Genomic DNA, 24,294 nt, shown 5'->3' on the forward strand with positions numbered 1-24,294 from the left:
CCTCTGGGAAGCTCACAGGCAAGAGCTGAGGGCATGCCCTCTCAACTACTGTTACTCCCCTGCAACTGATATTTAGTGATCTTGATCATCTAGACCAGGCATCCCCAAACTGCTGCCCTCCAGATGTTGCTGAACTACAACTCCCAGCATCCCTAGACACAATTTTTTGTAGCTGGGTATGCTGGAAGTTGTAGTTTAGCAACACCTGGAGGGCCACAGTTTGGGGATGCCTGATCTAGACTCACCCTGAGGCTGGAGGTGGCCTATAGCCCTGACTAGTAGCCATTGATAGACCTGTCCTCCATGTATTTATCTAAACCCCTCTTAAAGCCATCCAGGCTGTTGGCTGTCATCACATTTTGTGCAGAGAATTCCATAGGTTGATTATGCATTGTGTAAAGAAGTACTTCCTTTTGTCGGTCCTAAGTTTCTTGGCCATCCATTTCACGGCCAACTCTCACAACTCTCCCAGTGATTTCTCAGCTCTCTTCCTGCACCAGTTTTGATTCTCTCTCAGACTGAGACAGCAACTCATTCTCTTGAACTCTCTTTAGCACTGCACTAAACTCTGCTGAAGACAGCCTCCTTATATTCTCTTTTCCTCTTCCATTTCCCCCACAAACAAACCAATCAACTCAGGTTCCCTCCATTATTTTAAAACATACCCAATCAAATCAAACCCTATCATCCCTCTAAAATCAAACCAGTATAATTCTTCTCCCTCCAAAACCAAATTGTAGAACAAGAGCTGTAAACATTTGACCCCCCTGCTCAACTTTTAAACATAGGGAGTAAGCAAAGCAATTGCAATACAAAATTCTTACATACAAAAAGAGATTCAGGCCTCATTCCTTCACAACCGGCTATCATGTCCTTCCATTTGTTCTACTGGTTCTATTTGCCCATGAAGCAGCAAATCCTGGAGCACAAGATTAATACAGAATCTAGATCCAGTCACTAAAGCATTTTGACCTAGCATGTCTGACAATGGTAAGATTTGCTAGTTACTTTCCAGTCACCTTAAGTTCATCACTTGCACAATTCACTTTTTACATTAGCACCAGAACAGATGAGGAAGAAATTTGTATAATCAGTTAATTTCTGTTCCTGTTAAGGGATTATTTGTTGTAAACATAGTTTTATTTTTTTTCTGGCCTGGTTCACACAATCATGTGAATATAGATTTCTAGTCAGTAACCAACATTAACGTAATTGTGTGAACCCATGCCAAGGTGAGAATTCAGGTTCATCTTGGGACACAAACCAACATTGATAATCTTGGTAGGGTTTTGCACAATCACACTAATGTCAGCTACCAACATTAAACCTAGATTAAATTGATTGTATGTACCAGGCCCTTCTATTTATTCTCTTCCCTACTTTGTCTATGTGTCCTCTAGATTTCCCTGTATTTGTTCTATTGAGATTCCATTATAATGAGCTATATTGTGATCTATACCTTATGGTTTCAACAAATACATTTGACTTGACTTATGTTAATAAGTATTACCTCAATAGTAATATATCTGTTTTTTTAAAAAATATTTTATTTATAAAATATGGAAAAGTAGCACAAATATTTCTTTTTAATTTGCCAGTGAGACAAGAATTATCTTTAAAATTCCAGATCAAGGTTGTAAGACATGTTGAAAACTATATTGAAAGTACTTTATTGAAATAGTATTGAGTGTGTCTGGCAAAGTGACAAACATAAGACAAAAAAAATTTTAAAAATTCACTCTTTTCAAACATGTATCAAAAGTTGAGGTTTAAGATATCTATATGGAGAATTATTAACTTGATTAATGATCAAAATTTATAGTCCACAATACTGTCAGAAATGCATAATTATTTTTTTTTAAAGTGCTGTCTGTACAAACATCGGTCACTGAAGGGGAGAGGGAAAATAAATGCCATTCATTTCAATATATTTAGAGACGTTTTAGGTTTCTCTTGCTTTTGGCACTTCCTGGCAGAGCCTCTTTTCTGTTTTGCCATTTATCAGTTGAACTGCTACAGTCTTTTGACCCATGGAAGGCACAGAGACATAACACACAGAAGTCAAATGCACAGTTTTCCCGGCTACAGAGTCCACGTTTCTTTATGGGTTGATATTTAGCAGGGCACTGACACCTTGGACAGGGTTTTAAAGCTTCATCAGTGAACAGAGTTTTGGCAACCTACAGCAAGAGAAAAGACATTTTAGGGCATGTGTACACTTTTATAAGGCTGTTTAGCTCATTATTATACTTTCTGGAGAGTTACAGCAGTGCAATACTTACAGTGAAAACCAAGGAAGAAAGAATCAAAGTATTACTGCCAGATGCTTAGATACGAAGGCAAAAGGCAGCTAGTGAAAATGCAAGGCTTATTACTCTCCCTGCCTCAAAAGACCACCCTCCACACACCTCACTATGACATCCATCCCATTATAACATCCATTCCTAAAGGGCTGTCACACTCACACCATTCAATGTTTTGCTTTGTCTGCCCTACTTTGAAGTATACCTGTGAATTCTTTTCATTATTATAACAGCAGTTTTGCAGTTGCCTTGCCTACCTTTACATATGATTCTTGTTTACTATCTGACTGAAGAGTAGGACTGCATCCCACAGGTGTCAAAAGCTCACTACAAGAGGACCGCATTTGTAATACTGCAGATTTTGCTTGAGCCTGGACTGGTCTTAGTGCCAATCTAGTCATCATAAGTCTAGTAGCAGCATCTTCAGCACCCAACAAGCATCCCTGTTAAAGTTATCAAACACCACAAATTACTTTCTTGCAAGAATCAATTTAAGTTGCTGTTTACTTTTTATGCTAGCCATGCCTTTTCAGACCTACACATATCTTCTCACCTTCACCTGGCCCAGAAACCCTGTGCCATAGGTAGGATAAATCATAACTAAAGTGAGTGAAATATACAGCACATTCATAATGTTGTGTTCCAACAGAGTAATGGTTTTCAGACTTCTTACCCTCAAGGAAACTAACTTTTCCATGTAAATAATTTGCTAAGGAACCGCTATATATCTGCCATGGAACCCCAGTCCAATGCAGAGGTTCTGGGATATGATGCATCTGGGCACTGCTTAGTTGCCCACATCAACTGTAAGTTAACCCTAGATCACAGCTGATGCTCTCCTATAGCTCCATATTGCGACGAGCGGGCGGGGAGGTAGAGGCAAGGTTTAATCCAAATGTGATCTGCCAGGAATGTTAGAATTGACTCAAAGTATCACAAAATTTTAAATACATTTACTTGAGATATGACTGGTCCCTAGAAGGTGGCACTTTTTAATTAGTAAGTTCATGTATGAAGCAGGGCAAGTTAAATGTCTGACAGAAACAGTTAATAGATCTGGAACTTTACATCTTCCTGCTCAACCAAACATCCCTCAACAATGACAGTGCAATGATGTTACCTTAGCTTCTGCTCTCAGCTGTTTTATGTATAACTTTCTTCTCCGATTCGCATGCTTATCTTGTATTACAATTTGTTGCCAGTTCTTGCTTACTTTCCACATACTGAAACAAAGAACTACCATCAGCCATTATTCACAGGGCTGGTTCCAGGTTGCAGTGGGCCCTGAGGTAAAGCCCTTCATTGCCCCCACATGACACACTGGGCTCTGGTTCTTCTCCCCTTGATGGCACACTGGGGCCCCCGAGGTGACAAAGTGTCATCTAACACTAGATTCTATCCTCTGCAGCTGCCTTAGAAGTTATAGCAACAGTTATATACCAGCTTTGTTTTTCTAACAAGGTACCCACTGTCAGGAGAACAAACACCAATATTTTAAGTGTTTTTGTTGTGAATGTTTGTAAAACATAAAAACATTTTTTCATAGCTTTAATGTTTCAACCCATCATGAGACAAATGAACCAACATTGCTGCCAAATATCAATTAATGGAGTCCTAAACATTTGTCATTTTGAAACAAGCATTATACAAGACACAGGATGGCATCCAGACCTTTAATGAGGAGACACACTGTTGTCAGACGTTTCTTCTGCCAGGACAGAGAGGTGCAGGGCCTGGGGCAAATCAGCAAGTACAGGGCCCCATTCCAGTTAATTTTGATGGGGCTTAAAATAATGGGGCCTGGGGCAGTCACCCTGCTTGCTGTGCCCCAAGGGCAGCCATGCCTTCTACCAGCAGAAGGAAAATTGTGCTCACTCAATGACTCCTTTTTCAAAACTGTCTCTTACCTGCATAGGCTTTCCACGGTCAGTATATCTAAAATCATAGCAAGAACATGTTTTAAATCCCTATCTCTTAATTCTGTTAGTATATCTAGTTTTTCCAGACCCATTTTCTTGCCAATGAGTTGAGCAACAATACACTTCAGCACAGACATGCCAGCTCCATCAATGTTCCTCAAAAGGTCACTTTGCTTTGTTCTTTTACTTCTGCTTTGCGCAAAGAGTTCATGAATTACTTGCAAAGCAGGGGTTCTTGATAGATCACCAGCATTTGGAATCATGAGTTTGTCGTCATCCTCATTAAAAACCAATTCACTATCTTTGATAGAGCCAACTGCTATGTTTAGTTTGCATTTTGAACGAGCAAGAATACTCTCACAGTCTTCATCTTGTTCAGATTGTGAACCATGCTCTGAAAGAGTGGATAATCTTCTTGAGCGCTGTAGCTTTCTAACCTTTCTTTTAGAGTTTAAAATGTTGGATGATTCATTGCATTTTTGATGTAGTTCTTGGAAAGATCCCTCTTGATTTGAGGACTCTTCCAATTTTTCAAGGTCAAATGAATCATAGCTACTGCTATCAGGAGTTAATAGACTCAAGTTGCTTATTTCTTTAGCTAGGGGAGTACTTATCTCAACTATATTAAGGTCTTCTACGAGACTATGGATGGGTGTGACAAATCTATCGTCATTTGTCTCAGACAATGTACAATAAGGAGTTCCTTCTAATTCTGAACAAGTGCTTTGATAGTTAAAACAAGTAAGGGCACTGTCAACTAAGCCACTGGATGTGTTTGCAGATTTAGGCTGGATTGGAGATAAACAACCTGGTTCTGACAACAAGCTGCCATTAGATTTTGAATCATCTAATGTAGAAGTCCTCTGCTGGGAAAATGCAAGCCTTAGTTTCTGACAACCAGAAGCAGGGTCTTCACTTTTTAATGTACTGGTAGCCAAAGGCTTGTAGCTCTTCTTTCTTGGAGAATCCAAGCAACATTTTGAAACTCTTTCATCAAAGCTAAGAAAATGAGATATAGATGTTTTTTTGTGGCCTGTCCCTGAAGATGATGCTTGCCTTTCAGACACAGCACCAACAGAAGCTGATTTAGACACAAGCAATCTTCTGCGGAGTGATAAGTCTTTTTTAACAACTTTGGGTGTTTCAGATAAGTCAGTATGCACGCTGGCTTCCTTCCTTCCAGATAAAAAGATAGCATTCTCACATTCAATAGGAGACAATACTGAAGTGCTTAAATTAAAATGTGAATATTTGGAATACTCATGCAGGCCTCTTTCACTCTGCACTCCTTTATGTTCTGCATCAGTATTGTCAAAACTTGGGTCTTTTAGTGATTCATTGTATCCACTGTCATGAAATATGGAATGGGAGCAAGAATCTTTAAAACTGGGATGTCTTGCACTGCTGCCAGGAGAGGTCAGTCTGCCTCTTTTAAGAATATTAGATAGAACTGAGTGACTTTCTGACATCTTGTGCTTTCAACTGGTTCTGTTCTGTGAACTGAAAACAGCACTTTATATTAGAAGTTACTCATAACATTTAGAAAATTCATTATTTTTAGAATCAACACAAATTTATAGATAGTTCTTTCATGAAAAACAAACATCAGTTTAACCAATCCTCATGTTAGCATTATGTGCCTATTATAAGCAAATAGTAAATGCTTCAGTATAGGGATGTGCACGGAACGCCGGCAAGGAGGCTCGAAGGCGGGGGCGGTGGTTGCTGCTTTAAGAGCGGGGGAGGAGAAAGCGTTGCACTTATCCCTCCCACCGGCGTCCACTTTTTAAAAAGACTGTCGGGGTGGCAGTGTACCTCCCTGCAACTTGTGTGCCCCCGTGCTGGCGCACACAGGCACGCCAGAGACTTCCGGTCATATCCGGACAAAGGGGAAGCAGGGAGGTACGCTGCTGCCCCGTTGGGCTTTTTTAAAAAAACAGATGCTGGCGGTGGGGAAGCAGCAGGAGGGGTAAGTACACCCTCCCCCGCTCTTAAAGCAGCAATCTTTGCTTCCCATGGCGTTCTCTATGTTACAGAAGATGGTTTATAGCTGCTGCAAGCATAATTGAAAAAGCTGTGATTTTTCCGTTATTTATGTATGCATTTTTGAAATAGGCAGAGCTGCCCTTGTAACTTCAGAATGCACTTGTTCTCCACTTTTCTAGCTGGTTTCTCCTTTACCTGTGGCTTATATAAATCTGTTTACTTATACATGTATAGCCTGTGCTTCCTCCAAGAAGCCCAGAGTGGTGCACATGGTTACATTTATCCTCCCAACAGCTCTATGAGGAAGGTTATGCCGAGAGACAAGTGACTGTCCCAGAGTAACCCAATGAGTTTCATGGCTGAATGAGGATTTGAATGTAGGTTTTCCCAGTCTAGTCCAGCACACTAACCACTGTACCACTCTGACTCAGAGTTCTTTCTTGTTGATAGTAGTAGTAATCTTTTTTAGCTTACTTTCCAATAGGCGTATGAGATCACCCAGCATTCTGTGTGTGTGTCCATGTGTCTCCCACTATCAACTTCGCAACGCCTGGACCAGTATGAACCAAATCAGGTACAGTTGCAGGGACACATAGGGACACCTCAATGGCATAGTTTGTGTTGTCATCCACCCTGATTCAAGATGGCGGACACATAAACTTTGGAGGCACAAGAGTGGTTCTTTTTAGATTGTAAGCCCTTGGGGACAGGGATCCATCTTATTTATTTATTTCTCTGTGTAAACCGCCTTGAGCCATTTTTGGAAGAGCGGTATAGAAATCAAATCAAATCAACCAAGTGGGGTAACTTGTGAAACACTTAACTGATTTGAACCAAATTTGCTACAGCTGTTGGAACACATAGGGAAACCTCAACAGCATAGTTTGTGATGATGCCATCTACCAAATCCAAGATGGCAGACACCTAGACTTTTGAGGTGCAAATGGGCTAACTTGTGAATCGCTTAACCAATTTGAACCAAATTTGGTACAGCTGTCAGGACACATTGGGATGCCCAAATGGCATCGTGTGTGATGATGTCATCCACTCCAATTCAAGATGGCAGCCACGTGAACATCTGAGATGCAAGCAGGCTAATTTGTGGGTTGTCTAACCAATTTAAACCAAATTAGGTACAGTTGCAGTGAGTGACTCACAGGGACACCTCAATGGCATAGTTTGTGATGATGTCATCCACCCTGATCCAAGATGGTGCACGCATACACTATGGAGGCACAAGCAGGCTAACTTGTGAACCACTTAACCAATTTGGACTAAATTTGCTACAGCTGTAGGGATACATAAGGACACCTCAACGGCGTAGATTGTGACAATGTCATCCGACCCAATTCAAGGTGGTGTACATGTAAACTTTTGAGACACAAGTGCATTAACTTGTGGACAGTCTAACTAATTTGAACCAAATTTGCTACAGCTGTATGGACACAGAGATTTCCTAATGCTGTAGGTTTTTTTATGATGTCATCTACCTTGATCCAAGATGATAGACATGGGTACTTTTGAGGTGCAAGTGCACAAACTTGGGGACTGTCTAACCCATTTGAACCAAATTTGATACAGTTGTCATGAGTGACACACAGGGACACCTCAGTGGTATAGTTTGTAATAATGTCATCCACCCGGATCCAAAATGGTGGATGCATGAACATTTGAGGTGCAAGAAATCTAACTTGTGAACCTCGATTTGAATCAAATTTAGTCCAGTTGCAGAGACAGTGAAAGGAAAATAGACTGATTAGTTCTTACTTGTCTAAATAGTCAGGCAGACAGAGCTGCTCTGGTGACTTCAGAATGCATTTACTCTCCACAGAAGCAGCCTTTTATAGCTAGTCTGTGCTTCACTTGTGGCCTCTACAGTTCCTCTGTGTGCGCGCTTGTGTTTTGATCCCGTTGTGTTAGATACAAACATATACTCACTACTGTTGTCCCGTTAAGCACTATAAAGAAACGTATGTTTTCCATATGTCTCTGTATCTCTGCTGATGAGCAATTAAGATTGTTTGCTTGTGTGTGTGTTTGTATTTTGATCCCACTTGTTAGCAGGGATGTGCACAAACCAGTTCGATAAACCAGCGGTTCCGCCACTTCAAGGGGGGCGGCATGCGTGCGCACGTCGTACACCAGGCACTTCCGGTCAGGGGATCAATGGAGTGGCAAGCAGGTACGCTGCCACCCCACCTGACAACTTTTACACAGAGCGCTGGAGGGGGAAGTGCAGCGGGGAGAGGGGTTAGGGCACCCTCCCCCATCCCTAAAGCTCTGCCGCCTCCCCATCAGCTCAAAGGCCACCGGTTCCATGCACATCCCTACTTGTTAGCTGCAAATCTACACTTTGCCAGTTATTGCTAAAGCACATGGCTCATCCTGGCTCCACCTCCTCAGCTGCCCACAATTGGCTCCACTTCTCTGTATCTCTTCTCCACTTCTCTGTATCTCTCAACCTATCAGCGGCCCTGCCTAGTACCCCCACCACACTCCAATCCCAGGAACCACTAGCCACCACTACCCAAGGGCTTGCTATCCTAGAGGAATGTTTTAAATAAATAAATAAATAAATAAATAAATAAATAAATAAATAAATAATAGAATTGGCTGATGGTGATTTCTGTGGCCCCTATGGTGTTTTTACTGGGAACAGCCTATATTCTGCGACGATATCTATAACAATTGACAATAAAATTCTGGCATCCCAGGTCCTTGGGAAGGACTCGATGTCTGGATAAAACAAACCAGTCAATAACACCTGTCTGACTGTGTAAACAAGAAATAATAATAGAACTTTGTTCGCTGCCCATAACAAATTGTTCTCTCAATGGCTCACAACACAGGGGAGCTACTTTTCAGAGGAAAAAAGTTCTGATGAGATAACAGAACTGATTGCACAATTCTTTGAATTTAGCCAATATTTTTGATGTACAGTATTTTCAAATACTTAGATTTGTACTTACTTTGTTGAATCTACAAGGAAATGGCAGTTAAATAAGTATTCAACAAGACATCACCTAGGATGCTGAGACACAGAAACATTTGACATTACAAGATACATAGTTTCTTAGACATGGCAGTCTTCATTAATTACTTGAGACTAGACTTTACTAATAAGCTCTATATGGGGATTCTCTCAAGATTGTATAAAGGATGAACAGAATGTTGCCCATCATATGATAACCTAAGGCTCCCAAGGCTAGCACTGTCTTTCAGTTACAATCCAATATAGACCTATACATTTTAAAACTGATCTGGCATTACATATGTAAGAGACTTCTTCTTTTATCATGATCTATAAGCAATAAGCACATCTTGCTTATTAAGTCACCAAGTCTGTACAAGAGCGCATGGAGAGCCACCCGCCATCATCTGGAATTCTAGCCAAAAAACTTAAAATAAAAAGTGATGGGAAAAGATCAGAATACAGGTTTCCAAAATCATGAATGACATTGAGTGACTACAGAAAAAAGTTACTCATGTTCTAAAAACAGAAGATCATTAATGAAACCCACTGATAGCAAGTCCAGAACAAACAGAATTGTTAGAAGAACAGAATAACTTGCACAGTCATGTTGCAATGACCACTGGCAAAGATGGCCCCAGGTTTTTCTGATCACAACCTGCACTCTTAAATCTAGAACTGAGTTGGGAGAGTTGGGTAACTGTAACTTCTCCTACCTAGTTCACCCACTGTCTTCCCACCCCCTTTTCTTTTGCCCATCTCACCTTCCTTCTTGTTGCAGTGAGGACTGATTACCTGTGTAATGGGGGTGGGGGCAGACATGACGGGGGGAGGAGAATGAGTGGGAGAGAAGTCACCTGTTTCCCGATTCAGTTAAGGATTTATAAGTACAGGGAGAGCGAATCTCTGGGTTGTGACCCACATTCCCAAATGGCTTTAAAAGAAGCGTTAACAATATTCTTAACAGTGGCTGTTACTTGGAACAGATAAAAATTAAACTTCTATATTCAAAGATGACAAATGACCAATTACAAGCTATCAGGAATAAACCACCACTTGTATTGAAGATATAGCTGTGCCAGTTCAAGCTTCCTCACTACTATAGAAGATAATTTAAAATATGGATATGTAATCCTCCTCTGAGTAAATAACTAGGAGCTTTCCCAGACAGCATGCTTTACTGAGGGTTTTCTGCAAGGCTTTACTATAAGTTTGAAGTTGCCCAAAAAAACCAATGCAAAAAGTGGATCTTTTTACTCCAGATATAAACCGGGCTATACGCAGGATGAAAAACCCAAATTCTGTGTGAAGTGCTCCCTGATAGCTCATTGGGACTTGAGGGTAAATTTGGCTGATATGTGAACGCACACCTCCATTCTGAAGGAGATGCGAACTAAATGCTGGTGAAAAACTTCCAGCTATTTGTATAATTACTATGCATATGAAGGCAACAAAAGAGTTTTAAAACAAATGAAATTTGAGATTGTATCATATTTAGAGATGATCCCCAAGAAACTCTATTATTCTTCAAACGGCAAAAGGAAAAAAAGTTTGTAACTAAAGAACATTAGTAATAATGAATTTCGCTTTAAATTAATAGGACTAGTCATGACTAAACTTGTCTCATTGATTTCACTTATGTTTAGTAATGACTATTTTTCTTTGAATGCAACCCATGAGTCGTAGGAATACGAAATGCAGATTTAAAATTTTATGTATACTGTATATATTCAGAAATAATCCCCACAGTATTCAAATAAGTGTGCTTAGTTATTCTTAATTTTATAAATTTCCCTGAGTATGTAAACTCCATATTTATTGTATGAGTATGTAAACTCCATATTTATTGTATGAGTATGTAAACTCCATATTTATTGTATGAGTATGTAAACTCCATATTTATTGTATGAGTATGTAAACTCCATATTTATTGTATCCATATTAGTCTTGCGAGCCGGGAGGGAGGGTCTGTCCATCTTTCTTGTGCATGACATTAGCTTTACACTTAACAGAATCTCATATCTGTGTGTTTGAATTAATCAATATTTATAGATTGCTTTTCAACAAGTGAAAGTTTTCAAAGCTATTCACTTAGCAAAAGGTATGAGAAAGTGTCCCCAAAGAGCTCATTGGCTTAAAAGAAACACAAAGGAGACACCAGTAGCATCCCCTAAAGATGCTATACTAGGCTGAACACAAACTTTCCTATATTTCTCCCCACCACTATATAAAAGAAAACAACCACTTTAAAAATTGCCTCTTTGTCAGGTTACAGAAGTATAGTGGACAAGTTCCCTACAATGGGCTTTTCAAAACATACACTGTATTAAACCCAAGCATCTTTACCTGTTTTGCCATATTTGCTTTGAGCTAAAAGATGAGGAAAGTAGAGTTTCTTTGTACAAATATGAACGGGCTTCCTTTTCATTCTCAACATTTCACTGCAGATACAACATGAAACTGCTCAGAACATTTTCCCTCCACTGGCACCAGCTCCTGAAGTATTAAGGATGCTGGCTGAGGTGAAGATTTCCTCAACTGCAGAACAGATCCAACCCAAACTTACCTGGTTAATTCGGAGGCCAGAAGTTAATTCACATGCAGTTTTCCATATAGTTAAAATCAGAATACTCCTTTAAATTTGAGGGGGGTGGAATTAGGAAGATCTCCAAGAAAGAAAGGGAAAAAGCCTACCATATATATAAAAATGTAATTAAACAATCCTCTAAACATGGTAGGTTTTAGTATAAATTAAAGCCAGCAGCAGTATGTTTAAAGCAGCCAATTGGTATCTGACTGCATGAATGAAACTGGGTGAGCAATTTCCTTCCTAAGAAGCAGCTGCCTAAAATCACTGCAGAGGAAACAGAACTTGGAGGGGTTCGGTCACCTGGAGTGAGGTAAGCAGACAGCAGCAATTTCACGTCTCCTTGTCCTCCTGTAAAAGGATAGGAAAGAGTACTGCCCCCCGCCACAAATGTGGCCGGGAGGGAGCAGGGGAAAGGGGGCTTAAATGGGGCTGAGGGAAGGGCACAAACTCGAGCCCATCCCCAAGAGCTGACAGGAACGGAGGGGGTGACCTGAGACGAGAATGAGGGGCGCTGCTAATACTCTCTGCCTACTAGTGGAGAAAAAGCAGCAGCAACTCGAGCTCTGCCTTTCGCCTCTGCCCCAGCGCAATGCCCTAGCGAGGAGGAGGAGGAGAAGCCGCCTCCCCTAGACTTAGCAGCGGCTGCCCGCGTGCGTGCGCCGGCTGAAGATTTCCCTCGCTCAGTTTTGAACTACCCGCCCTTCCCAACTGCTCTAGCAAGCTTCGCCTCCTCCTAGGAGAGGAGTCCAGGGCAACGCAAAGCGCCAGACCACAGCCGGGGAAGCGGCGGCGGCTGCATGTTTCAAAAGACAGGACTCTCGTTTACTAGGGCTGGGCGGGAGGCGAGCGATTTGAAGAGCTCTCCTCTGGAGCGGTTCTGCCCAAATGCATTGTGGGCGTGTGTTGTCACTACTCCCCAGCGTGAACGAAGCCTTGCCCTCATGCCCTGTCTATTTTCTACATGCAATGGGCAATCCCCCCGCCACCTGCTGAGGTTTGTCTCTGCATCTTGCCTTCGCTACACGTGTCTTCCTCTCTGCCTTCCAGCACTCCTAGATATCTCCTCTTTATTTTATGCCCCCACACGAACACTTGATGTTCTTATGTTAATAAATCGATCGTCCCTCTGATTCCATAACTCACTTTCACGAATGTGCATTAGGATTGCTCATCGTACGCTGAGCTGATGGGAAAGTCTAACTTTCATCGGAATAGATATAGAAGGGTGTAAGCCAGGAAGTCCCGGTTTCAAATCTTGCTAAAATTCCAGGCAAGCCTTACCCCTCGATCTCTTGTATGAAATATGGGAATAATAATGCTGAACAATCTTACAAGGTTGTGGTAAGACAGTGTATGTGTAGCACTTTAAATGCTTGTTACTACTGCTAGTAGTAGTATTCTTATGTTCCAGTGGTATGGTAGGTTGATTACAGGCTTGTAGAACCCAATTCCATAACCTGCTGCTCAGAAGTAAAGTCCCACTATGTTGAGCATGCATAAGATTTCTGCCTTAAGGGCTAACTTGTCTATTTTAAGTGATCTGGAGTATATACAAAAGGTTTGCCTGAAAGATACAGGCATGCTGCCCCATTCTTTGTTTGGACTCATAGATTTGTTTGGACTTCTCATGGTTACTTAAAGTAAAAGTAAAGTGTGCCATCAAGTTAACTTCAACTCCTGGTGACCACAGAGCCCTGTGGTTTTCTTTGGTAGAATACAGGAGGGGTTTACCATTGTCTCCTCCCACGCAGTATGAGATGATGCCTTTCAGCATCTTTCTATATCACTGCTGCCGGGTAGCAGCGGGAACCAGAAACCTTCTGCTTGTTAGTCAAACAATTCCTCGCTGTGCCACTTAAGGTGGCTTAGTGACAGGGAAATCACTCTGCAAATGATCAGAAACATTTTTTTCTTCCAACCAGCCTAGAATTTTAAATTGAGAGATTCATACATGGAGATATTTGGCAATACTGGATAGGAGCAAAGGCTCCCATCCTCAGACACTCAATATGTTGAGTGCTGTTTTGTATTTGGCTAGTGCCAAATCTTCATCTTCATCTTTTTCTGTTTCATTGTATTCTTATATTATATTGTAATTGTTTTTGGTGTATATGGAGCCATGTGCTGAAGATCAGCTTATGAATTGCCTACATAAACATTTCCTGTGCCTGGACTCAACATCAGAACACATGAAGTGGAATATCAATGCAATTGTACTGCTATTCTTGCTATAAGAAAATCTTTTTGCAGCATCTTTCTCAGCTACAACTGCTACACTTACTCCTTTAAGAAACTGACAGAATATAGAATTTACCTTTTAAAAAATCAATCTTGGTTTAAAATTAAGCCATTAGCACAGTCACCTTTAAGAAGCTATAAAGGAAGCTATAAAATGCAAGAAGACTTCCTTCAGAAAATGGAAGTCCTGCCCAAATGAAAAGAAAGTAAAGGAACACAAACTAGTAAGGGGAAAGTAAGGAGACAATAAGAGATGCAGAAAGAGAGATTGAGGAACATATAGCTAAAAGAGTCAAGGGGCATAATGAAAATTTCTTTAAATACATCAGAAGCAGGACACCTGTCAGGGAGGCAGTTGAACCATTAGATGTCAAGGCAGTGAAATATATTTTTAAGGAGGACATGGAGATTGCAGAGAAGCTGAATAGGGATGTGCACAAACCACAGTTCAAACTGTGATTCGAGCACATTTCGGGAGCCGGGCCCAGGAGCTTTAAGAAAGAAGAGAGCAGGTCCTTACCTGCTTTCCACTGCCCCATGCAGCTTCCTTCTGGGGCAGTGCAGGTCCCGCGTGGAATCGGCATGCACATGGCATCCTCACATGCATCACTACTGAAACCTAGCATAGTTTCTGCCCATTTTTTTCTTGTTGGAATTGTGCATAATTGCTCTTATTCCATGTTAGCCTAAAAAATAAAAGTGAGTTAATTGCGCTTTGATTATTAATCTACATGTCCACTTCCTTTAGTGGTAAGAAGTTCCAGGGGTGCAGTGCTTCTTGGAGGACAGATCACTAGAGGCTTATGGTGCCTTTATAATATTTGGTTTATTTACAAATATACAAGTTAATGGCATAGCAGGCCAAAATAGCCCTACATCCTACTGTCCACAAAATGAATTTCCTCAATTACAACCACATATGAAGTCCAACTCACCTTCTGGTGCAGCTGGAAATGCTTGACTAACAAGCAGAAGGTTGCCGGTTCAAATCCCCGCCGGTACTATATCGGGCAGCAGCAATATAGGAAGATGTTGAAAGGCATCATCTCATACTGCGCGGGAGGAGGCAATAGTAAACCCCTCCTGTATTCTGCCAAAAGAAAACCACAGGGCTCTGTGGGCACCAGGAGTCGAAATCAACTTGACAGCACACTTTACCTTTAGCATATAGAAACTCCCATAGCACTTTAAAAACCAACCCCCCAAAGCTTCTTATTTGGAAAGGCAGCCTCTGATGTTGGAGTCCCATTCTAAACTATAAGCCGAACAGTCTCCAAGAATGTGGTCAATTGTTCCCCACATTCCACAATTTATACAAGGATTAGAGTCAAGTTCACTGATCGTTGGTTTTTTTTAACCTACACAGAGAATAATGCCTTGTCAATACGCATAACAAAGCAACCCGAACCACGCTCCCTCCGGAAGTCAAAGTCCGCAGCTTGGGGGTGCTTCTGGACCCGATGTTGTCCTTGGAGGCACAGGTGGTGGGGGTGTGCAGAAGTGCCTTTTACCAACTACAACTGGTATGCCAGCTGCAACCCTACTTGGAGAAGTTGGAAAGGACCTCAGTCACTCATGCGTTGGTAACATCCAGATTGAACTACTGCAATGTGCTCTGCTTGGAGCTGCCCTTGAAGACTGTTTGGAAGCTTCAGCTGGTCCAGAATGCTGCTGCAAGGATGCTCGTGGGTACAAGTCGTTCCATGAGTATTACACCCATCCTGCGGCAGCTTCATTAGTTACCGGTCTGCTTCCGGGCTAGATTCAAGGTGCTGGTCTTGACCTTTAAAGCTCTACATGGCCAGACCGGAGTACCTGTCGGACCACATTTGCCCATATGAATCTGCCAGGGCCCTCCGTTCATCATCTCAGGCCCTGCTCACGGCCCTGCCACTAACAGAGATCTGGTTGGTGTGGATTAAAGACAGGGCCTTTTCGGTTGTGGCCCCTCGGCTTTGGAACACCCACCCTTAAGAACTTCGCCATGCTCCCTCAGGGTGTTTGAAAAACAACTAAAAACACACCTTTTTAAGGAGGCTTTTTAATGCTCCATCCATCTTTGGTTATATCTGGTAGGTTCTTTAGTTTTTAGTTTTAGCTTTTAAAATAACTTTTAATTTGAACTTAATACTGATGGTGGTTTTTAACCTAACTTTTAATTTGTTTACTCAATTTGTTTAATTTTATTACTTTTATTGTATACTGTATCTATTTCATTGTTGTGAGGGGTGGGATATAAATATTTTAAATTCTGACCATTTTGCATAAGAAGCTGGAAATCATACAGCTTTGGACAAAATGAGTAAACCTTTCTCCCAGCAACAGCCTCTTCTCAGTGCTTTTGCCAATCAGATGGAGTTGAAACAGCAAAACACTCCCACAAGTTAGCAACAGATTACATCAGACCAAACCCTGCACCCCAAGATGCTTCATCTCTCCTGATAGACCTTTCCATTTCAGGCTCTCCCAAATTCTCTCTCTGTGACTGAAATCCTGACTAAATACAGAAATTGAAATTAAATGGTCAAGTAACTCCTGAGCAGCAGTACTGAGTTACCTGTCAGCCTGTGTCTCTTTCTGTTTAAAACCTAGCCTGTCAATTATATCTCTTATCTCTTTCACTGTACACACAGGTACTATTTTAAAAAAATAATAATGTATTTTTAACGTGGTTTTATCTATAATTTTTATCTTCTTATGCATTTTAAATGTGTTATATTGTATGTTTTAATTTTGTAAACCACCTAGAGATTTTTATACTAGGTGGTATATAAATTCAATAAATAAATAAATGTGAGAAAGAAAAGAAGTGGGGAAACACTGTTGCATCAGCCCTCTCATTAGGTGGAGAGAATGTGACTTTCAAAACCCAATGATTTCTTCTCCAGGATAGTACATAGCCATCAGCACCATATTCTGGAATAGCCAGTGCCCCTCAGAACCATTAGCTACTGATCTGCTTAACAAAGAAATGGCCAGCTAGTATTAATAACTACAAATCCACTACATAAGAACCGCCCTACTGGATCAGGTCCAAAGCCTATCTAGTCCAACATCCAGTGTCACACAGTGGCCCACTAGATGTATCTGGGACTACACTATACTGTACTAAATTTATTTTGAATCTATGTTTGAGACAGATTGATCATCTCCACTTGCAGACTGTCCTTGTGGATATGTAGCATCACACATCATCAAATTTACATGCAACTTTATTTATTTACCATATTTATATACCAGTGGATATGTATATCTTATTAGACCTGTTCTAAAGAAGCCTGCACTAGATCCTTCAGAGTTGAGCAATTATAGGCCTGTCTTCAACCTCCCATAGTTGGGCAAGGTAATTGAGAGGCTGGTGGCCTCTCAGCTCCAGATGGTCTTGGAAGAAACTGATTATCTAGACCCATTTCAAACTGGCTTTCGGGCAGGCTATGGGGTGGAGACTGCCTTGGTTGGCCTGATAGATGATCTCCAATTGGGAATTGACAGGAAGTGTGACTCTACTGGTCCTTTTGGATCTCTCAGTGACTTTCGATACTATCGACCATAGTATCCTTCTGGAACATCTGAGAGTGCTGGGGGTGCACTGTTCTACAGTGGTTCTGCTCCTACTTCTCAGATAGATTCCAGACGGTGTTGATTGGAGACTGTTGCTCTTCACAATCTGAGCTTATGTATGGCGTTCCTCAGGGCTCCATTACGGTTTCCAATGCTTTTTAACATCTACATGAAACCACTGGGAGAGATCATCAGGGGATTTGGTGCGGGATGTTATCAGTATGCTGATGACACCCAGATCTACTTCTCCATGTCAACGTCATCAGGAGATGGCATAACCTCCCTAAATGCCTGCCTGGAAGCAGTAATGGGCTGGATGAGGGAGAATACTCAGACTGAATCCAGATAAGACTGAGATACTTATTGTGCAGGGTCAGAACTCCAGAGACGATTTTGATCTACCTGTTCTAGATGGGGTCACACTTCCCAAAAAGGAACAGGTATGCAGTCTGGGAGTACTTCTGGATCCACACCTCTCCCTTGTATCTCAGGTTGAGGCCAGAGGGGCTTTCTATCGGTTTCGGCTGATACGCCAGCTGTGTCCGTTTCTTGGGATGAACAACCTCAAAACAATGGTACATGTGCGGGTAACCTCCAGACTTGACTTCTGCAATGCGTTCTATGTGAGGCTGCCTTTGTATGTAGTCCAGAAACTTCAGTTGGTATAGAATGCGACGGCTAGGTTGGTCTCTGGGTCATCTCAGAGATACCATATTACTCCATTGCTGATAGAGCTACACTGGCTGCTGATAGGTTTCTGGGCAAAATACACGGTGCTGGTTATAAGGCCCTAAATAGCTTGCACCCTGGGTATTTAAGAGAATGTCCTCTTTATTATGAACTATCATCATAATCATCATCATCATTATTATTGTATATACTGATTTTTAAAATTATAATTATTTTGAGAGTGAAATGCAGTGTGTCTGCAAATATATATAGATGCACTAAGTAAATGCTAAAAAGGTGCATTGTGAAGTAATTTTTAAAAACCCCTAGTATTTTAAAGTTAGTATTTGGACAGGCTTGGCAGTGGTCGCCAGGAGTCGACACCGACTTGACGGCACACTTTGCTGAATATGTCACCTGGTACTACCGAAATGGTTTCCACACTATACTGTGGAACTCTTGTTCACTTGAAACGTAAACAAATGTTCTATATTTCTCCCCTAATAAATGGAGAATTGATATGGCAGACACGAAAGCGCTACGACATTCTCCAAATCTCCAGGCTCCAGCTACATCCGCATGGAACTCTTTCTCCCCTTACGGAAGCAGTGGAAGTGTAGCCGAGTAGGCTGGTTTGTCTTCCTTTGGTTACGTCATCAATCTGCGCTACAGAGAGGAGCGTGGAGTACGCGAGCTAGTTAGGGCAGCTGGGCAAGCTTGGCTTAATCGAGTTATATTTAGGAAACCGTTTCTGCGAAAGAGGGTATCTCAGTCCTACCTTTTCCGATAAGGGGTGGTAGTGAAACTGTATATATCGCGAAGGGTGGCTGATTGGATGTTTTGGAGGAGAGGCGTGCGGTAGCTTTCCTTTGTCGCATGCTATTTTCTCTCGGCATCTACTGAGTTTGGGATTAAAAGTCAGTTTCTGTTAGCTTTATTTTTTATTTCTGCAATATCGGGCAGAATCCCCTCTCCCTTTTCACAATAAGTGTGAAGTGGATTTGAGAGGAAGGTTCTGTACTTCTCAAAACTATTTCTGTTGATGTGAGTGTTCTGTCTTCCTTTTACCGACAGAATATGGACACCCAAAAAGATGCACCACCTCCCAAACAGCAGCCTATGATATACATCTGTGGAGGTAAGTCTAATCTTTCCTTCTCGTACATAAGGGATTGTTTCTGATTGTGGATAATTTCTAATATTCCTGTAATATTGTTAAAATAGAATTTTATTTTGTATTTATACAAAATTAAATGAGACTTGCATTTTGGGGCGTATAAAAATATGTTAAATAAATGAGCCCTGTTGACTTTAAAAACATACCTCAGAACTCTGAATGGAGAGCTTGAATACCATTTTAACAATTGTGAATTTGACAAATTCCAACAGGTTAAATGCTAAGACTCTTTCATAATTCAAAGTAAAACTGAACTTATAAAATGTAATGAAAAGATAAGCTTTCTAATTCCTACTATAACTTTAGTAAAATAAATCTGATTTGTTTTCAATTAAAATGTTAGGTAATTTTAAATATTTAGCATCCTTTTATGTATCTGACTCTGGCATAGCATAAAAGGATGAATGTGTTTATTTTGCTGTAGCTTTATTCTCATTTTCATTTCAATTTTCCTTCTTACATTGGTCTAACAAAATACTAATTTTCTTGCTTTCAGAATGTCACACAGAAAATGAAATAAAAGCAAGAGATCCCATCAGATGCAGAGAATGTGGTTACAGAATAATGTACAAGAAAAGAACAAAAAGATGTATCCTTTTACATGACCCTCTTCATTCCATAATTCTTAGAGGCGGATTCTAACCATCTGGGCTTTTAAGAGCTTTTTAGCTGAAGAGATGCTAACTGGACAAGAGACACTCTTAAAGTGGTGGCTCCCTTGTATTTAACAGGAGAATAGCAACTGTTCCTATTCAGCTCAGCATAGCATCATTCCAGTGACAGTTGCTATAGTTTCCCTTATGTTTCTTTTTAGGTTATGAGAATTGTTGGGACAGGGAATCATCTTCTGATTCCTTTGTTATGTGAACTGCTTTAAGAATCTTTGTTGTTATAAAGCAACATATAAATATTATAAATAATAAAAACAAACTGTAATGCCATGATTTGTGATTGTATGCCAGTTTGATAAATCTGTAAACCTTCTGTACCTATGTACTAATGCCACAAGTATGTGGTCCAGTTTACATGTTGCATTTCCTACAAAGATATTCCAGTTGGAAAAAATATTAAGCTTCCTCCCAAACCCAACTATATACAGGGTTTAGAGTTGAACCTTTAGCATTACATAGCATAGCAGGGTTAGTTTGAGGAGGGCGGAAAAGAGAAAAGATGACCTGTGTCAGGCCTGAGCAACTCTGCAAGACTTCTTTTCCAGAGCAACTGGAGACTTGAACAGGAGCACTCCTATTAGGGGCTGGAATACATTGCAACATTTTGCCATGGGTTCCCACTCATTGGATGCTAAGTTCCATTAGAGTGGAACCAGGGCAGTTCCCCTTTCTTTTTTAATTGTGGGTATTAAAAACTTAAAATATGTAAACTTTTGGACCACTAAGGAAAGAGGCTTTTGTTAAAAGATACTTGGGTGTTCACATTTTTCTTATTTTTTTTTAATAAGCTCATACACTGGGCACAATGGAGTGTTCTTCCCTCCCTTCTTCTACTACTCCCAGGCTAAATGTTGTATGTACATGGGTTGCAGTGCACTAATTGTTTGCTTATGGCATGAGTAACTTGTGGGCCAAGGCAATGAGGAAGAAAAGATGGCAAGCTAAATTTTAGGTGGTGTGCACTCATTTCCCACTGCAAATAATGCTGGTAAACTGTAGAATGCATCTGACCAAAGACCAACTGGGAGGGGAGAGAGCTCCATTAAGACCTGTGCTAATCCTTCCCAACATGTACAACTGCAGCTGTGGATGAGTATTTATGTGGATTGCTTCCTAAGTAGCTGACCCCGCACAGAGCATCTGTGCGCTCTTTGGGGCCGGTGGTTACCTCTTCCCCCACACCTTCTGCCCCAGTCTACGTTTCTGGGCCCAGCTGCCTCTCCTCCCCACCGCCACTTCTGCCCCCGCACTTTCCTCGCTCCTGGGCCTTGCCTCCACAGCCAGGCCGGGGCCTGCCACGGCAACCAATCCTCCTGGGTGCGCCTCAGCCAATCAGCTGGGTGCTGGGACGCACATTCCAAGGCACACCCAGGAGAATTACAGATATAGATGGAGTGTGTGTGTTACATAATTCTTAATTGTATCTGTTCTGTTTTTTCCACAGTTCCCAACTTTTTTCTTTAACTGTACTGTAGTGGTTGTGTTTGATGCCCGATGAAGAGAACTGAAGATGCATCTGTTTACCTCAATGTATTATCTCAATGTGTTTTAGATTATTCATATGTTGACTTATATTTGTTATGGGCAAATATATTATTTTATTTTGATGTTGTAAATTATTGTCAGCACAATAAATATTCAGTTCACATTTTTGTCTAGTGTAGTATTTAATTATAAGCACGTTTCTTATATTAAGGTTAAATTTGGCCCATATTTCCAGATTCCATGGTATTTTTTAATTTCAGTGCTATGATCTTGCTTAACTTTAAGACAACACAAACTCTTGTGGGTAATCCTGTGAACTGCATCAAACTGACTTGCAATGTGAATCATGGAGGAGATTCTCACGATCAGCAAAAAGCAGGCTAAGGGAGCCTAGCCCACTTTTTGCTGTTTGTCTGCTGTCATGGGAGCCGCACCGCTCCCTGCAGTAAACCCTCCTAATTCCCCCTCCCTTTAGCTGAGGTTAGTGGAGTGAGCACTCTGCTAACCCTGTCTTTTTGATCATGTATTGCTGCAGTGCGGCTCCGCTGTGGCAACACACGAGGAGACCCCCACCGGGAAGCTGAAATAGGCCTCCTGGCCCTGGGTGGTCTCTCCAGGATGCCCCGCACACTCGCACGAGGCATCCTGGAACTTCCGTGACGGAGCCAGCAGTTGTGTGCATGGCCGATCCGGCCACCCGGGGCTGCCTGAATAATCGTTTTTAGGGGTGGGGGATCAGCCTGCTCTCCATGCAAACCCGCTCTCGGTGAGTCTCACTGACTGTGAGACTCTTTAGACTGTAAACCTGTGGGAATGATCTCTCTTTTCGTATTCTGCTTGTACAACACCTAAGGGTATATACAATATATATATATATATATATATATATATATATATATATATATATTTGTAATTTATAGCTTGCCTGTCAGTTTCTAGACATGCTGACACTTCATTTGTTATTAATGATAAGATCTATCCAGATCTCACGGTTCTTATCTTTCACCTATTTTCAGACAAGGAACATTTTTATATTTTAATCATTAACCAGGAAGGATGTGTCCTTCCCTGTGCCTTATGGGGCAAGTCACCTCTGTGAGATTTGTCTATGAATGAGAATAAACATTATATAAGAAATAAAGAAGAGGAAGGAAGTCAACATAAATAATTGCAGGGCCAGTGTCCCAATCTTTTTTTAAATGTAAGAGTGCTTTAGGATGAAAAGGGCTGGAAAACTCTAGATAGTACTGGTTTAACGTGTTTTTAACTAGGCTTTAACACGTTTTTAATTTTAAATTGCAATTTCCTTCTAAACCAGGGTGGTGTTTTTTTTTTAACAAAACCTTGCTATAATTGAAAAGTAAATCTTATTGAGATCTGTTTTAATTACTAAACAGTATTTGATGTATGGTATTGTATGCTAATGAAATATTCTTTTATCGGTTCCTCTATAGCTGCTGTGCATTTGTGGGTTTTGTTTTAAACCCCAGCATGACCTTTACCTGTAGTCTAGTCTGATAATTTCAAAATACAGATTGTTGGAAATGCATCAGATCTAATATTTCTCATAAATGTACAAAACCAGCTGGGTGGTATTTTGACATAATAGTTGAAGTTGTTTTAAACATCCTTGTTAGAACTGTTTGAGAATAAATATTTTGATCAGTCAAAGACTTAAATCATTGCTTAGCTGTGTCCCTGCTATGCTGACCTTGCATGAGGGGAAAGTGGGGGGTCGGGGGAGAGAGAGTATATATGTCTGCGTGTATATAGTTTCTTTATTTAGATTTATTTATTTAGTACATTTGTATACTGCTCTATACAAAAATGTCCCTGGGCGGTTCACAATCTAAAAACCATTAAAACAAAACAATCTAAAAATACAATAAAAGCTCTAAAAACCAAAACTTTAAAACTATAAACTAAAAACCTGACTAAACAAGTATGTTTTCAGGTCCTTCTTAAAAACATTCAGTGAAGGGGCAATGCTGATTTCATTAGGAAGTGTGTTCCAGAGTCCTGGGGCAACTCTAGAAAAGGCCCGGTTTTGAGCTGGGGGCAACCGCAACTAGTCATAGGAACATAGGAAGCTGCCATATACTGAGTTAGACCATAGGTATATGTAGCTCAGTATTGTCTACACAGACTAGCAGCAGCTTCTCCAAGGTTGCAGGCAGGAATCTCTCTCAGCCCTATGTTAGATAGATACAGTAAATATTTTGGGGATTGAATATGGGATTAAGGAAAAAGTCTGGGGGGGAAATTGGACAGATTGGGAAGAAAAAGTAATGCTTAAAATCACCATGTGGAAAAAATGGAGTCTTGCCACGTACCAGAAAGCGGTTTACATCTGGACTTATCTGATACCCCCAGTACATAACCTGGCGGTAGTCTACCCTCCTTCACTCAATCTCCTTCGGAGAGTTGAAAGCCAGATCTTCCGTCTAGTATGGCACACAGCGTCCTTCCCTTTGGCCCGTGCGGTAGCATTTAAGGAGGTTGAGCGGGGAGGCCTAGCCCTACCTGCCCTGCAACCCTATGCAGTAACTGAATTCATGCCCTACAATTTTGGAAACTGGATTTTTGTGAATGTCCATAATATGTCCAACAACCTGCAAAAAACCTGGGTTTCGCTTTTCACTCTGCATTGGTGAAAGTCAGCATGGGGCATAGCATGGTGGGGGAAAGGATCTTTCAACGGTAATATCACACAAGTATTAAAAA

The 24,294-nt window shown here is 41.0% G+C and overlaps 2 protein-coding genes across 10 annotated transcripts; one reads left to right on the top strand and one right to left on the bottom strand.

Moving 5' to 3' along the window:
* Positions 1–1,646: 1,646 nt before the first annotated feature.
* Positions 1,647–17,430, bottom strand: FBXO43 (F-box protein 43). Of its 7 annotated transcripts, none has more exons than XM_053248773.1 (7): positions 14,943–17,430; positions 14,528–14,693; positions 9,178–9,239; positions 4,211–5,722; positions 3,424–3,526; positions 2,561–2,746; positions 1,647–2,180 (listed from the first exon to the last, which is right to left on the bottom strand). In XM_053248773.1, exons 4-7 carry the CDS (start codon positions 5,689–5,691, stop codon positions 1,932–1,934), a joined length of 2,019 nt encoding a protein of 672 aa, XP_053104748.1. In that variant the 5' UTR covers positions 5,692–5,722; positions 9,178–9,239; positions 14,528–14,693; positions 14,943–17,430; the 3' UTR covers positions 1,647–1,931. The 7 variants fall into 7 exon arrangements, with proteins under 7 accessions (XP_053104748.1, XP_053104747.1, XP_053104746.1 ...); XM_053248772.1 differs by lacking the exons at positions 14,528–14,693; positions 14,943–17,430 and adding exons at positions 11,526–11,620; positions 11,746–13,476; XM_053248771.1 differs by lacking the exons at positions 14,528–14,693; positions 14,943–17,430 and adding an exon at positions 11,746–13,476.
* On the top strand, positions 11,924–21,733 carry POLR2K (RNA polymerase II, I and III subunit K). 3 transcript variants are annotated; one of them, XM_053248779.1, is made up of 4 exons: positions 11,924–12,079; positions 19,312–19,375; positions 19,911–20,003; positions 21,561–21,733. In XM_053248779.1, the coding sequence occupies exons 2-4, from the start codon at positions 19,315–19,317 to the stop codon at positions 21,581–21,583; spliced, it is 177 nt and encodes a 58-aa protein (XP_053104754.1). In that variant the 5' UTR covers positions 11,924–12,079; positions 19,312–19,314; the 3' UTR covers positions 21,584–21,733. The 3 variants fall into 3 exon arrangements, with proteins under 3 accessions (XP_053104754.1, XP_053104752.1, XP_053104753.1); XM_053248777.1 differs by lacking the exon at positions 11,924–12,079 and adding an exon at positions 18,852–19,000; XM_053248778.1 differs by lacking the exon at positions 11,924–12,079 and adding an exon at positions 19,010–19,154.
* The last annotated feature ends 2,561 nt before the right edge of the window (positions 21,734–24,294 follow it).

This window comes from Hemicordylus capensis, chromosome 4, assembly GCF_027244095.1.
Source record: "Hemicordylus capensis ecotype Gifberg chromosome 4, rHemCap1.1.pri, whole genome shotgun sequence".
Classification (NCBI taxonomy): Eukaryota; Metazoa; Chordata; class Lepidosauria; order Squamata; family Cordylidae; genus Hemicordylus; species Hemicordylus capensis.

Coding starts and splice junctions, on each gene's coding strand:
- FBXO43 (XM_053248773.1), bottom strand. CDS start 5,691: ATGTCAGAAAGTCACTCAGTTCTATCTAATATTCTTAAAAGAGGCAGA. Junction 3,527..4,210: donor ACCGTGGAAAGCCTATGCAG/GTAAGAGACAGT, acceptor TCTTTGTTTCAG/TATGTGGAAAGTAAGCAAGA. Junction 2,181..2,560: donor AACAAGAATCATATGTAAAG/GTAGGCAAGGCA, acceptor CTCTTGCTGTAG/GTTGCCAAAACTCTGTTCAC.
- POLR2K (XM_053248779.1), top strand. CDS start 19,315: ATGGACACCCAAAAAGATGCACCACCTCCCAAACAGCAGCCTATGATA. Junction 19,376..19,910: donor TATGATATACATCTGTGGAG/GTAAGTCTAATC, acceptor TCTTGCTTTCAG/AATGTCACACAGAAAATGAA. Junction 20,004..21,560: donor CAAGAAAAGAACAAAAAGAT/GTATCCTTTTAC, acceptor ACTGTACTGTAG/TGGTTGTGTTTGATGCCCGA.